This window comes from Anticarsia gemmatalis, chromosome 5 (genome assembly GCF_050436995.1).
Source record: "Anticarsia gemmatalis isolate Benzon Research Colony breed Stoneville strain chromosome 5, ilAntGemm2 primary, whole genome shotgun sequence".
Taxonomy (NCBI): Eukaryota; Metazoa; Arthropoda; class Insecta; order Lepidoptera; family Erebidae; genus Anticarsia; species Anticarsia gemmatalis.
Window position 1 is genome coordinate 11,774,088 of NC_134749.1, and position 15,151 is coordinate 11,789,238.

Sequence of the window (15,151 nt, forward strand, 5' to 3'; positions counted from 1 at the left end):
GAATTTCGAAATGTAAACAACTTAATCGATTATTTTTCTCGCCGTAAAGGTCTGAGCAATGGTAATAGTGGCCCATTTAAGGGCAATTCTATGGTTAAAATGCGAAAGTTATAATGAGAGTAAACGAGAGCGCTTCGATTGAATGCGCCGGCGCAGGACCGAGACGAGTCATTATAATGAGCGCGGAATACTCCGAAATTGTTGTCTGGCCCGTAATTGCAAACTCCCTTTATGTTGGTATTTGAATTGCCAAACATTTGCCATGTTTTCCTCTCTTTCTTACCCGCATAACTTGTATAAGGATTGGCAGCTTTCCAAACGTTTGGCAAATATTTGGCCAATGTTATGTTACGGGTTCGTGAATGAATCGCACACGCAACCAACGGGAATGCGATCAGATATCGTAACAGTAAAATATGACTTAATGAAGAGTTTCAAGTAATTTTCGCGTTTAAAAATATATGAACTGTGTTTATCGTTATTATGAATAATATTTATAATTGTTAAAAAATGCCAGCATTTCATAATTTGAGATAATAAAGCAGGCTCTACACACATTTGGCGAAGTTGAAACAAACAGAAATTTATCGTGGTCTCGACATATCAATGCAGTAGAAACGAATCAATAAGACTAACTAATATATGCAATGCAAAAATCGTTAATTGTGCAGCCGAAATTAGTTCCCAAGTCCATAATAGACACTTCTTTTAATAATAAATCAGTATTACTATTCGCAGACTAAGAAAAAACGGAAACGCTGCGGCGAATGCATTGGTTGCCAGCGCAAAGACAACTGCGGCGACTGTGCACCGTGTCGCAACGACAAGTCACATCAAATATGCAAGCAGCGACGGTGCGAAAAGCTAACCGAGAAGAAGGTAAGTGAATAGACTGCTTTATTTTTGTCGGACGGTGCATTTACCCACCACTTAATTCATCAGCGTTTGAGGTTTAGGTATTTTTTATTTTCCTTGTCTATTTAGCATACTATAGGTTAAACTTGTAAGTTAAGGTAGCATGTTGCTGCCTTCTCGTAAAATGCGTTGTAGTAATTCCAAAACATGTAAGTTTATGTGACGTTGACAAAGGCACAGTCGACAAAATAAATTTCCTGTTTTATAACAAGAATTAAGGTGTAATTTGTGACAAATATTGCAAAGATACCTCATTATTAACACTCGTTTAAATTTCAAGTAATTTCAAATAAGCCGCACTGAATATATGTTGACAGTTTTAATTAATACGGAACAGGCGGTTGTCAAGTTTCATTCGCTCATTTAAATATTTTACAAACCTCATTAGCAATGTTAAAGAAAACTTTATTTGCAGCAAAATTCATGTTGACATCATTCACGAAATTTCGTATCAATAACACGCTGCTTTTCGATTTCAATACGATAGATTATACATTCGGTTGAATTCAGATAAATTTCATAAAAAAATGTTGAATCGATTTGCGAATGACGCAAATAGCTCGTTGTCGCCTCGTCGGTGTTGTTATTTGCATTAATTTATTCTGTGGCGTGTGTTGTCCGACATCTTGTGTGACGCGGCGATGCTTGACAAGATGGCCGCCTGACAAGTGACGTTTCAATAACACATGTCCTCGTGACAAATATACATCAAGATAACGAGTGTTACAAGTAATTGATTACAATTTCAGAATTTCAATGTCTTTATAACTATTTGCGTTGCTTTAATAATTCGTGAGCGAAAATAAAAATGCTAAGCAAAAATTATGCGTTATCCCCGCCGTCATCAAATTCAAATTTATCATCTACGCTAAAGAGAAATGGGTGTATTTCAAAACAAAACACAAAGATAAGCTTATTAACATAAAATAGCAATAAAAATATAACAGCAAAATTAATAGCCCGTGAAAAGAGCATTCGCACTTTGTGCTCCATAAGTACGCATAGACATACAGTCAGTGTTCTTTTAATTAGGTCGCGAATACTTTACTCAGGATAGATTTAAGTGCGTAAAACTTTCGTTCAATTGTCTTCATTCCATTCATTCGAACAAGTGCGTCGATGTAGGGAATTTTAAGTGCAGATCGCATTTTGATAGCACCTTTTTATTTCTTTTCGAGTCGACAATACATTTTTTAAACATAAATAAAAACGCACTTAAGTATATTTATGGGTGTAATTGGGAGTGCAGAAACATATGTGTAAAAATGATTTGTGGCGAGTTTAATGATATATTAGCGTAAAAAAGATACTGCATGCAAGATTTAAGTTGGTTAGGTCATCGACAAAGCGGGGTCAGACTACGTGAAATATACGATGTTGGAACATTTGAATGACACCATCAAACCGGATAAAAACACTCATCTTAAATTCAGTATTTGAATATTTGCACTACTTGGGTATTTCGTTTACATAACTTTTGTTTTTGTACTTGTATGTCTTTTCTAGAAGTTACTAATCATATTTTCAATACTTTCTTTGTACTAAGGACACTTTTAAAGACCAGCTAAGTATAAAATAAAATAAAACACGATCTGAATTCAAAGAAGCGACGGGCAATTCAAAATGGCTATTTACATCGTTAGTAAAAGTTTTTCCAAATATAAAATTAGCATTCCCGCATCGGCAAGTGATAGAGAAAGTGCGGTTCTGTTTTTTCGTTGTTAATGACCCATTACTTCTTTATTATTTTACTTCTGAACATTTTATCCGTAGCTATTGTAGGCATTGCTTATTTTTATTTACATTTGTAAATTTCGATAAAAAGGTTATTCGTTAAATAACCTTTTCTAGTATAGTGTTTTAATATAGAAACGTATTCTCTCATCACCGGCTTGTAAAATATCAAAGAGATGTAATACAACGCTAGCCGACGGAAAAATAGAGATTTTGCCATAGCTCTGTTAACCCCTATTTATAGTAAAATATCGATTGAAATGGCTCACCCTCCGCTTGTCACCCCAATAATTACAATAGAATAGAATCGCAAAACCAAACTTTTGTCCATTAAGCATTCTAAGAATGTGAAAATTAAGCTCATCGTATAAATTAATCGCAGACAAAGAGTTAGCTCTAAAACAAACTTACCTAGATAAAGTCTCAACACTTTTTCTCACGAAAAGTTTCCCTCAAAATTTATTAGCAAAACCCTTTCATTCCCTAGCTTTACGTAATCCGACATCAATTGCTACGCAACGAAATTGTAAATTAGTTAGCTTTACAAATAAAGAACTCAACATAATCGCGGCCTTATCTCCTTATTAAAAGGCTATACTGAAAAAGTAGGTACTAAAATTACTCGGAATACTTTTTGCGTAACCGAAAAAAAAAACTTTTAGCCAAAGAAAGTGCGAAGCGAGAAACGTACTTGAGTTAATTTACGATTATAAGTTACCGACTGCGAAGTAACTTTAGCAAATTAGTTTTAAAACAAGCACCGTAAAGCTTTTTGGAGGGGAGGGAGGGGGGTGCGTCCTACCTTTGTTCGTAGTCCAGGAATTACGTTTATTTAAGGCCTACTTTGAATAAGTACTAGGGTTACCTTTGAAACTTCTTCTTTAGATCTTGATGATATACAGCGTGCAAAGTAAATTATAGTTTGGAAACATTTTTTTATTACTTCCTCTTATATTACTTTAAACGGTAGAGAGAATAATAGCACTTTATTATGTGGCTATGATTCCTGTACGTATTTTCTGTCAAATAATTATAGTGCTTCTGTAATAGTCGTAAGTTTTCTATGAGTCGTACTAGGAATTGTCAGTGGCTATAATTTTCACGTTCCAGTCGTTTGCATTGAAATAAATAAACCACAAAGTATGTGATTTGTCTGGCCAGAATCATTTTAAAAAGTTTGTAAAGTATATCTCTTGCGAACTCGGCAGTGCTCCAAAATCCATTTGATTCTGACTTATAGCCTTTTAAGTTAAATTACAATTTCGTAGTGAGAAATACATTTTGAGGTAAAGTACTATATTATGTGCTTTAGGATTCGTTTCGCATAGTTGATAACATTTCAGGAATTAATAAAGTTTTTGTGTAACTTGCCAATGCTTTGTTGCATTAACTGTTCTATGGAAGAAATAGTATTTCTTTGTATAACCCCATATTTCATACAATCAATTGTTTCTGTGGGTTTTACTGTGAAAGCTCAATACCTACATAAGCAAACTCTTGTATTAGTATTTTTCTGAATAAAATGTCATAATTCTATTACTTACAAAGTCATCTGTCGATAGAAAAACCAGCTGATTATTCTTAGGTTAAATGCTTGTATACGCAGTCGTACCATATAAAATACTGGTATTCATCTGCTTCCGGTAAGACTGGAAGCCGACTCCAATGTAGTTGAAAGAAAAGTTAGGCTGATGATGATACTCTAGTAGGAGTAGATTGTCACTAATGGTTAAAAATCTAAATCCTAAGTAAAATAACTCAATTTTTTGGCCTGCACTGCATTACCGTCACTTCAAAAGAACCATAAAAGCTTTTTACTTTTTTTCATAACCAATAACACTACAGTGTAGTCAGTAGGAACCAGTTTGTACACTTAAGTTCAAAAATATGACCGCATTACAATATAAACAGTTGGATAGCCGATTATGATCCTTAATAGCACAAAATGATAGTTCTTGAAGTGTTTAATGGGAATTATAAAACACGATTACGCTACTGTACGTTAATTGGTAGGTTAAATATGGCACCTGGGACATACAGTGTTGCTTTATAAAATACGTGATAATGAGGAGTGAAAAGGGTAGTCATTATTAAAGTAGAGTAAATGTGTATAGGTGATATTTTATAGTTTAGTTTTGAGTGATAAATGCATGAGATATGTAGTTGTCAAATCATTGCGCTAAGTGTATCTAATTCAATTCCTACAACATAATAAGTTTGATCATGCTGCTAGACGAAACATATTCTAGTATAAACCTATGTTCATCTGCATGTAGCGAAAGAACAAGCAAAAGTTAAATGTCGGCAAAACCATTTTATTACAGAATTCTTGTTCCAAAAATTAACAATTTTAGGGAACTCTGAATCAATTGTCAAAGTCGAACACACAAACATCTCTACTTAAACAGGACAGCACGCGTCACCAAAAACCTGCAATAAAAAAAAGCCTTCAGCCGTTATTTGTACACCTGAATGGCTTTTCTTTTATGAAAAACTTAGGTATTATTTATATACGGTTCATATGTCGCCCACATTATCTGTGCGAGCGCAACGTGCGCGGCAGATGCTACGCGCATGCGCCGCGCGCTCCAATCGTGGCTCGCCGCTTGCGCATGAAACGCCTCTACCTATTATCTGATTGTTGCTATTGTTAGGTAAAAGGTGTTGCCACGGATTTGTTATCGGATCCTCGTTTAATGGATGATTTTTTCTTTAGGAATTGTTAAGGGACTCTTTTTAAGATTATAGAGGTCGTAGTAACGGTAAAAATTTAAGTTTTTGAGCACTTATATGCATGTTATTTTGGATTAACTTGATCTATGTAAAGTTAAACTAGATCAGAGATTCAAATTATTTATCACAATCATTTTGTTAAAAAGCTTTGCTTTATCTGGTCAAAATAATTATTTCAAAGAATGTATTAAACATAGATACAAATATTTCTAAAATGTCATCAAATCAAGAAGCAAATAAAAATATTAAAGCAATAAAAGTACGCTCTACATTTCACTGAAAAACACTTTTATATAAAGAAAAACATATTACTGTGTACAAAACATCTTTATACGGTGATTCACTTCAACACGCTATATTTCAGACGATGACACCGACGACATAAAAATACTAGACTTCAGTTTTAGACCTAGACTAAACGAATTAGGCAAGATTAATAGACGACAAGCCGTTTGCTTTGATTTAAGTCTCATTTTTATTATGAAAGAATACTTATTTTTGTTTAAAAGCTTAGGCAATTGAAATAAAACACGCGTTTTTGTTAAAGTCTTGAGTGAATAGGCAAACTAGTCTTGTATTTTGTACGTAGTATATCTTTATCTTTATAGGCTTCAGCATCTGCCTGATGTGATGTTTTTCTCTATCAATGATATGATCATTTGAATGGATATTTAATTCTTTGGGATCTTCAAATTGATACGTTTTAAAGATGACTGGAAGGAGAATAGATACTATATCAAAAAGGCTTTACCTGGAGAAAATATCGTTTCTTTATCGTACGTTTTTGCAATTTGCGTAGTAAATAGAGTTATTGAATGTTCCGTCGCTATTTTGTACCGCACATAAAACTTCATAGTTATAAACAACTCTCGTTTACAGCAGATTAAAATATTTTACTTCATAAATATGTGAGCTATAAATTGTTACGAGTAACAATAGCAATATCGCGGTTTAGACGTGGTTTAATCGATGCCAAAATTGTCTCGCAAAATAATAGTGTTTTCTTTGAATTCACACAAACAAACGTGCAATAAACATTACCAAGAAACTTCCCATAAATCACTAGCACTTTTATCGCACATTTTAATGGCCTTTTTTTGTTTTTCGAATATTCATTCATACATTTACTTTTTTTCTCTCTCTCCCAGATTAATAGCGCGGGAATACGTCGCCATCTTGAAATTAAACTTAATTTATTACCCCGAAAGCAATTTCTATTTTATCATAAGAATATCGAAAAACTCCAGTTTATTAAGCTTAGGATTTACGACAAAACTTTGTTCTATTGTAATTTAGTTTCATATAAAACTAATATTGGTTGACAAACAATGAATATTTATGGTTTAATAACGACTTCTCTGTTCCAAAAACAAACTGTAATGTATAATTCATGATGTAGAAAATATCGTAACTTTATTAGACGAGAATTAGAAAAAAAATAACAGTTTAAAGCAATAAGTCAACGGTAGCGTTATCGAAAAAAAAATCGATTTTTAAACTTGGCCCCGAACCGTGTTCGTCCACCCACAGGCGAGGCGATTATAACGGTCGGCGGGAGTTTACACTTTTGATTTTTTTTTTCCTTTTTTCGAGCCGGCACGCGCCAAGGGCCGGTGATTCACGGCCTCTGGGCCGGCAGATGTTAGGTCGAGCTTTTTGTGCTATCAGCTGATGTAACGGCAGGACGAACGACTTGTTAATGATGCATCTTGCTCCCAACTATTACGTGTAACAGGAGTCTTACATAATTGTTGCATTTATTTTTTGTTTGTCGGTACGAATGATCTTTTTTATTCTAAATTGAAATAAATGTTCGAAATACAACAATTTTACTGGGAACAAACAATGTATCTGGGACTAATGAAAACGGCAAAATTATTCGAGTGCGTTTACATCTCATAACTGTCAATTTTACTTATGCTTGTAGTTGTTATTGCGGGGTGTTAAGGTTGAATATTGTGTGTGAGATGTGTTTTGATATTCGGTTAACAGCAAAATTACGTGGTACACAAAAACAAACAGGATGCGGCTCAGACGCGTGTTTATGTCAAAGTTATCTTTATAAATATAACTGTATTGAGGCTTGGAGTGCGGAAAATCGTCTTTACTTTGTTACTGTTGACAATACAGTTGAACCTTAATGATAACTTTCATATTTGTCGTATGGTTAGTGGTCAACCTGGTGTCAAAGTTGTTCAAGCCGCCCGAGAGGTAAATAATAACTACAATTACTCGAATGTACGAAAACATATATATATATCCGTTAATGACATAGGTAGTTATCGGCTGATTAAAACTGGGTGCCCACTTTAATTGGTTTCGCGCCAGAAGAATAAAAAAATGGTCTCCAGTTGGCAGAGCTCTAAAGGAAAGTTTGCCGTTTACTTATAAAATGTATTTATCCGCTTTATTCTAAAACTATTCACGCGAACAAAATATTGTTTTTTTAAATCTCTCTCTCATATTAGGCTTAGTGTGCATTTCATTTTAATGTATATTAAAATAATCCTTTGTCTAAACAAGCTACAATTAAAAACGCGTCATTTCGCGTTAGTTTTCTAACTCATCACAAACAATGCATTAGTATATGGAGCTTTTTTCTGTTTGTCATTATTATTTCAATGTCCATTTATCTATACTAATATTATAAAGTTGAAGAGTTTGTTTGTTTGAACGCGCTATTCTCGGGAACTACTGGTCCGATTTGAAAAATTCTTTCAGTGTTAGATAGCCCATTTATCGAGGAAGGCTATATATCATCACGCTACAACCAATAGGAGCAGAGTACCAGTGAAAAATGTTACAAAAACGGGGAAAATTATGATTCTCTTATGTGACGCAAGCGAAGATGCGCGGGTCAGCTAGTTAGGAAATATACATAACAGTTTTTTTACATCACATTTCTATTGAAGTGTAAAACTTTAGACTTCTAAAATAACAATTTTAGACATTTGTTTCCGTCATATTTATTTGAAGGCAATTTTTTATTTATATATCTAGATATCAAAATTACTTTTTTGTCGCCTAACATAAAGTTTACGATATCATTTTAATAACATCATCCGTATAAAATATAAATATCATAAATGTAAACCAATCTCGTAATTCAATCCGTTAAAATAAATTCAAAAGAATAAAATAAAATTATAGCGTATCCAACATGGCGGCTAAACTAGCGCCAAGAATAAAACCTTTTTGTTGGTTGATAATAAAAACTTTAAATATTATAAAGCTGTGCTCATTGAAGTATTTACAAAGGACCGTTGCTTGCTATAGACCGGTTTTCACATCTGCATTTTTAATCTATTAAAAAAACACACGGTGTCAAGATATTTTACCGTCATTGTGTTTTTTATCTTTATAAAAAAAATTATAGCCAAAAAGTAAGCTTTTTAATTTGGGTAAAACCAGGACATGTTTGACAGAACACTTGTTGCTTGCCACGTTCGAAATTCTATAATCTCGAAAGTTTTTTTTTCTATAAAATAATAACAAATAAACAATGTGTGTATTTATTGTAAGAAATATCAATGCGTCTCAAGAAAGTAAATTTCTTTCTATCAAACAATATATTTTTCAAAAATCATCATTCCCTTGCAAAAGTCCGCATACAAGCGGGCTACTGTGCAACAAATCAATACTTTTTCCTAGCAAAGACTACCCCAATGCACGCAACTAATTCATACAGCCTAGAACACGATATAAATAACTACAACCATACGACCTCTTTTCTACAACCAAACAGGTACGCACACATGCGCAATATGCCGACCAATCGCGGCCCAGTTTCGTATCACAAGTGTTGTTGTGTGCGTGTGTGTGCGTGAGGGGTGCGTCGATGCACCCTTACCACGCATCAAACACGAAACTAAAACTCGATGCATTTTATTATTATTAAATCGTATTTTTGTAGTTATGACCGATGCGGATCCAGTTATTTATTGATATTTCGTTATTTCATGGCCGCACTCGACTATTGTATTTTCTGGAATGAAAGTAAAGTTATTACCGTTGTAGACCTTTATTGCCTTTCGCTTTCACAATTTGTTTTTGTCTTAAAATTTATGTATTTTTTCCTATCCATTAAGGATATTAAGGATGGTAAAATAAAGAACAGTCCTTAGGTTTTGACATTGTGAATAGTGAAGGTTGCTAAAGCTATTTACAGTTAATTGTCCTTTAGATATCGTATTACTTATAACTTGAAGACATTTAACTCATAAAAATAACGATATTATCAACACATTTATGAATATAAATGGTAAATATGAAAATAATGGTTTAATAACACAGCACAAACGAAAAAAAAAGAATAGTAATTTTTAAATTTAGAATACTTTTTAAACGACTTTTAACATTTACAAGTACCTACACATTTAAGAATTAGAACGATTTTTTTTTATTTAAATGTCAGAATTCGCGCTAACATGCCAGCTATAATGACGTATGGCAAGGCGACGCAAGTTGGGGGTGCGTTCAGGAGCAGTGCGGCGGTAAATGCGCGCGTGCTCACGCATACCCAGTGCTTTAACACATCGTGCGGTGACTGAAGAGCTTTTAACACATTTAAATATACGTACGAAAGATTGTAGTTTTCTTGTAATGAGGTCGAGAAATGAAAGTTGTTTTTACTTTCCAACGTAGAGCTAGAGGCTACAGGATAAAACGGCATTTAAAAAAAAAAACAAATTATTTGCACCTAGTACTCTATTTCAGATAAAGTTAAACATTTGCAGATACGTCAAATTAAGGCGATTCATATTACTTACAGATAACCAAAACAAAAAAATATTAAATCTGCTTCAAATGAGTCTAAAATCTAAAGTCTTAAATAAACTATTTCGAACAAATAACGTCATAGTCTTTTATCAACACGTAACCTAAATTGCCTGCGGCATTCTTTGCTATGCCTACCTTAGAGTAACCTATATAGTTTTAGCTACGCATCAGCTAGGTACACTAGTTGATACAGTTCATTAGAGAGTTCCCCACTGACACGCGTCGGTGCCGTGCAGCGTGAAGCCACCCCCACCCCTGTTCATCCCCCACCTACGAGAGATCTAATTCTGCACGCGCTCGAATACGTAAATACGCAACGTAAGTTTCTTACTGGAATATTGCGTTTTAGGGTTAAGGTTTTGTAATGAAAATGGCGGATTTTCTAAATAAAAATAATTTGGAATTTATATAAATTGGGCGTGTTTTGAAAGAAATAACGGTCGAAAACTAATTAGGTACTTATTTTATTACGCGTAATTCTATTATAGGTGTGAGAGATTAAAATCCAAAAGTATGGAAAAATCGCTCCATAAAGACATCGACCGATGTAAAAAAATATTCAACTAGTTTGTCTCTTGATAGAGTCGCTAAACAGTTTACTGAAGAAAATCTAAGTCTAAGGAATTTTCTAGTATTATTCTGTCTAGACTAGATAGTAATCTTAAAATGGAAAACGGAATCAAAACACGCCATCTTGGAGTAAGTCATCACGGTAGCAAAGCATAATTTCCACCAAGGAACGCTGGTTTTTCATTGCGTGTGTATGAGGCACATAGGTTTATATGATAAGTGGCGCTCCGCCCTCTGTGGGGCAAGCCACCTGCACGCGTAACCTACAAATCTGCACTACTAACAACCGGGTGCCCATACTGCATGGAATGCGTACATAACCTGTTTTAAAACCATTTTAATTAAATATTAAAACCTCTTTGATTATAACCTGCTTTTTATGTGTCAAAGCTCCACGTGCTTTTGAGTTTGGAATGCTAGTTTTATTTTTCCTTTTTAAAGCGTTGTGATTATGAACTTGAAATTGGAATGTTTATAAAACGTTTCATTTTATTGTTTCGTGATTCCAAATTTTAAATAGGTTTTGTCAAACATTATAGATAGAGTGACCGAAAACGATTGATACTTATAATTTCAGCTAGTGACTAAAACTAAGTCTTATTCAATTAATTTTAGTTTCTTCACAGCAAATATTACTATGATCATATAAAACATAGTTATATGAAAACACACGCACCTCATAATTTCCCACTTACCCACTGCAAAAACATTTGACTTCACCGCGTCCTACATAAATCCTTATGTAAGGTAACTACACGTTTAGGTAACATCACATATGTAGGGGGCCCCCACGTGGGGGGTGAGGCACGCGTAACCTAGTGAACGCACTCCCCAGTTAGAAGCTATCGGGAAAAGAACTATTGTCAGGTAATTGCAATGAAATACAGATGCGTAAAAGCTCTTAGTTCTTTCGTAGGGTTGCTTCTTAAGATGTTAGGTTACAATGTCACTTTAGTCATTGCATAGTCTTATTTAAAGACCTGCTATATACATATTTAAGCTTGATTCAAATGGCGGTTATAGGAGACAATAATAAGGTAGTTTAAACTCAAGATTACTAATTCCAAGTAGAAATTACTGTCATAAATCAGTTGACAGTTTTACATTGACTTTTAACGTAACAGTTGCATAAATGCAATAGGTTATTCATATTGTAATAGGTAATTTACAACTACATAAGCCCTATGAATTACATTCAACAGTACTATGAAAACGTTATTTTATTCGATTTTATTCTAGACATAAAGATATAAAAGTCAAATGAAATAAAAAAGTGCGGCTCCAACGTCTTTTGTTAAATAACAAACTTAATTTACAGAAACAATAATTTCGCTCTCGCGTTATATTTTCTTGAAAGAGAAATAGTGAAGACATTTTTCTTAGCGGAAGTTAACGTATTTACAGGCTGTAGCGATTTCGCTTTCGCCATTTCCCCCCTTAATAACTTTACCTACAGTTCGGAGAATAGTGACGTAGTAAATTGTAGCGCCTTTCAACCAATGAGATGAGATTGTAAATGTGACGTATTCAATTTTTTTTTCTTTATTTGGACTAGTTGATTTTTTTTTCTATTAATATGTGAGTGTATGTGGCCTGAGTCGTCGGAAAACACCGTCAATAAATTTAATAAGCTCCATCATGAGCTCTCCATCTTCCCTACATATTTTTCCCGTTTATTTACATACACAAGTGAGTCATTGCACCACTCATCGAACAATCAACGCCAGGCTAACGACCTCCCAGCTTCAAGCCTTCCATACCCTTTCAGCACCAGCCAGTATCGTAAGACCCCTCGTTACTAACACTCACCCCCCTTTCTCTCCATGTAAGTGAAGGCACAGAAGCGGGAGAGGGCTCTAAGTACAGTGGCGAGGGTCTAAGCCAAGTTTATTGTGTGACCCAAGCACTGATAGGCAAATTGCAGTTTTTTATGCATCAGTAGGGTAAGGGAGATAGGGTGTATGCGTAATTGAGGTAAATAGTATGCTTTTAAAGATGGATCGCAGATATGTGCTGATGAATGACGATAATTATCATCGCCGTCTCGATTAAAGAAGGCTGTACGGAGAAAATTACTTTCTGAAGTAATTGCTTGTCGACAGATTATTATCTGATAGATTGACTAATTACCAGTTTTATTAATATAGTATATGGACTCCCAGTTTGTATAAAACCAATATATAAAGTCACTGTTCTAAAAAAATAATTCCTTTGCGAACGCATCTAACGAGGTGTTTACTAAGCGCACCACTTACCCCTAGCTTACATAATTTATTCAGCCGTGTAACTCGTTTTCACCGAACTAACTTTACAATGAACATAGTTAACGATCGACTCGGTACATTTCACACGGAATATCGATTAAAATCGACACATCTCGAGTTATAATCGTAATTACGTGACAACTCGTAACTCGATCCCGGCGGGAACTGTAAAGTGTAATTTATGATTTAGCTCCGGTTTTCGAACGTCGCCATCGCTTCCGCCGCTCTCAAACATTGTAACGCAACACGAGCGCACCTTTATTTGATTTATGCTTTTATTTTTTTCATCGGAAGGCTTGGGAAACACTTGGCGACAGTATGTTGGTAACATGAGTTACTTATCGTTTCATTGAAAATGTCTGAACGGATGATTTATACGATGTCTTTGCTTCAGTTGATAACGCAATAAAAAATTGACTACCGCTTATTACTTTGTGCATACAGCTGCGCTTGTAATTATGCACCATATTTAATACAATGTCACAACTATAAAACATTGACTATTATCTAAATTGACGTAATAAAATGTTATTGAATAAAATTGTGACATGTGCTATTTAGTACTCGGAAATGAGCTTAGAGCAAAAACGTTGAAAGAATGTGGCGTAAAGTGAACTGCGAAAAGCATGGTGGTCGATGATAATGGGGTTACACCTTTGTGAGTTTGTGACCTACAAATAAAAATTTAGGCCATTGCCTTAAGCCATTTTTGCCATGCAAGTAATTGACAAAGCGTACCGAACAGCTAATAATTACATGGTCATTTGAATAATATTTATCAATAATTATGGCGTTGAAATATTTGTCAAGTGCATTATATCTGGTCGATCAGTGGACCGTGGTAGTAATAAGGGTTTATAAAAAGTTTAAATTACATCGTTGACAATGCGAGGGATGGTAACGTGACATTATAGACGTGAGTGAAATACAGAAACTATTGAATACAATAAAATAACTGAATCTATTTACTGTTGGAAATAGTACTAATAGGTCTCTTAGGACAGTCAAAATACTTAATAAGTTTCTTAATTATGCGTACTAACATTAGTCAGTATTAGTCTAATACAATATTGAACTGTAATCCGTAGGATTCCTAGGACAGTTACACAGCTTATGGAAAATTGTCGGATAACCTAACCGACAGATGAAATGGCACTAAGTTTGTGAAAACATATTTCTAAACTCCACCTGATAAACTAAACAATAGATACGCGTTCAGAAGGGATAAAACCGAACTTTAATCTTTTATTTAAATTAATATTGTAGCTTAAAATATTTTTGTCGTTCAGTCACCACACTGCATGGCAAAAAGCTTAAGCTTAAAATATTTTAGCCACTAGTCTGTACTTGACCAGCATGGTAAAATTAAGGTGTAAATGCTGAAACTCTTTCCCAGTAGTGGGACAACAACAGTATAGAAAAAACTGTTATGATATATAAAAGTGGACAAAGTTAGCGACAGGTTGGCTTACTCATCGTTGTAACACATAACAACCCTTGCTAAGTAAAGTTGTCCTAAGGCGCGGCGGTATGCATTTCATTAGTTCATCATTTACTCGCCGAGGTAGAAACTTTAGCTGGATTAAAGTATTGTCAAGTTACAATATTGAATTTACTTTGAGCTAATTCAAAATATTGCTTTAAGACCCGGTTTTACCATTGCTAAATAAATTAAATCATTTATTCCTTTGTCAAATGCTGACACTTATGATAGTCAATGTTACAGAGAGTGAATTTATTGCAAGTTTGAAAGGTAGGGCCATTGAAAAGAGCTGGAAAGAAGTGAATATCTAATAGTTTGTAGATAATCTAAAACCTATTTTTTTTTACTATCTGTAGGTATAAATACACCTAAATTAGTATCCCTGTATATTGTAGAATAGACAGACAGAATAGTCATTATTGTAAAACCGTAAGTCTTTTAGGTGATTCTTTTTGAAATAACGCTACCACAATGCTTTAAAGCGAAAGCTTTAAAATTTGCCGCAAGCTGTGACCACTTACTTACTAAGTAATATTTAAATTGTACATCAAACCTATTATTACATAGTTGTTGAAACATTTTACTATGAAATTAGACATTTAAAACACCATAATTAGTGCTATTTTATACAAAGTATAACCTTTTCCTGTGTATAATACCGTCAAAAACATAT

General features: G+C 34.1%; 1 protein-coding gene across 6 annotated transcripts in view; it reads left to right on the forward strand.

The window, feature by feature from the left end:
• Positions 1 to 15,151, forward strand: part of Tet (Ten-Eleven Translocation (TET) family protein) — a 118,599-nt gene that overhangs the window by 15,487 nt on the left and 87,961 nt on the right. For 4 of the 6 annotated variants that reach the window (XM_076114803.1, XM_076114807.1, XM_076114806.1 and 1 more), the window contains exon 3: positions 724 to 879. In XM_076114803.1, the coding sequence (XP_075970918.1) occupies positions 724 to 879 (156 nt within the window). The remainder of the gene's footprint in view (positions 1 to 723; positions 880 to 15,151) is intronic. The other 2 variants (XM_076114805.1, XM_076114808.1) reach the window with 1 other exon arrangement.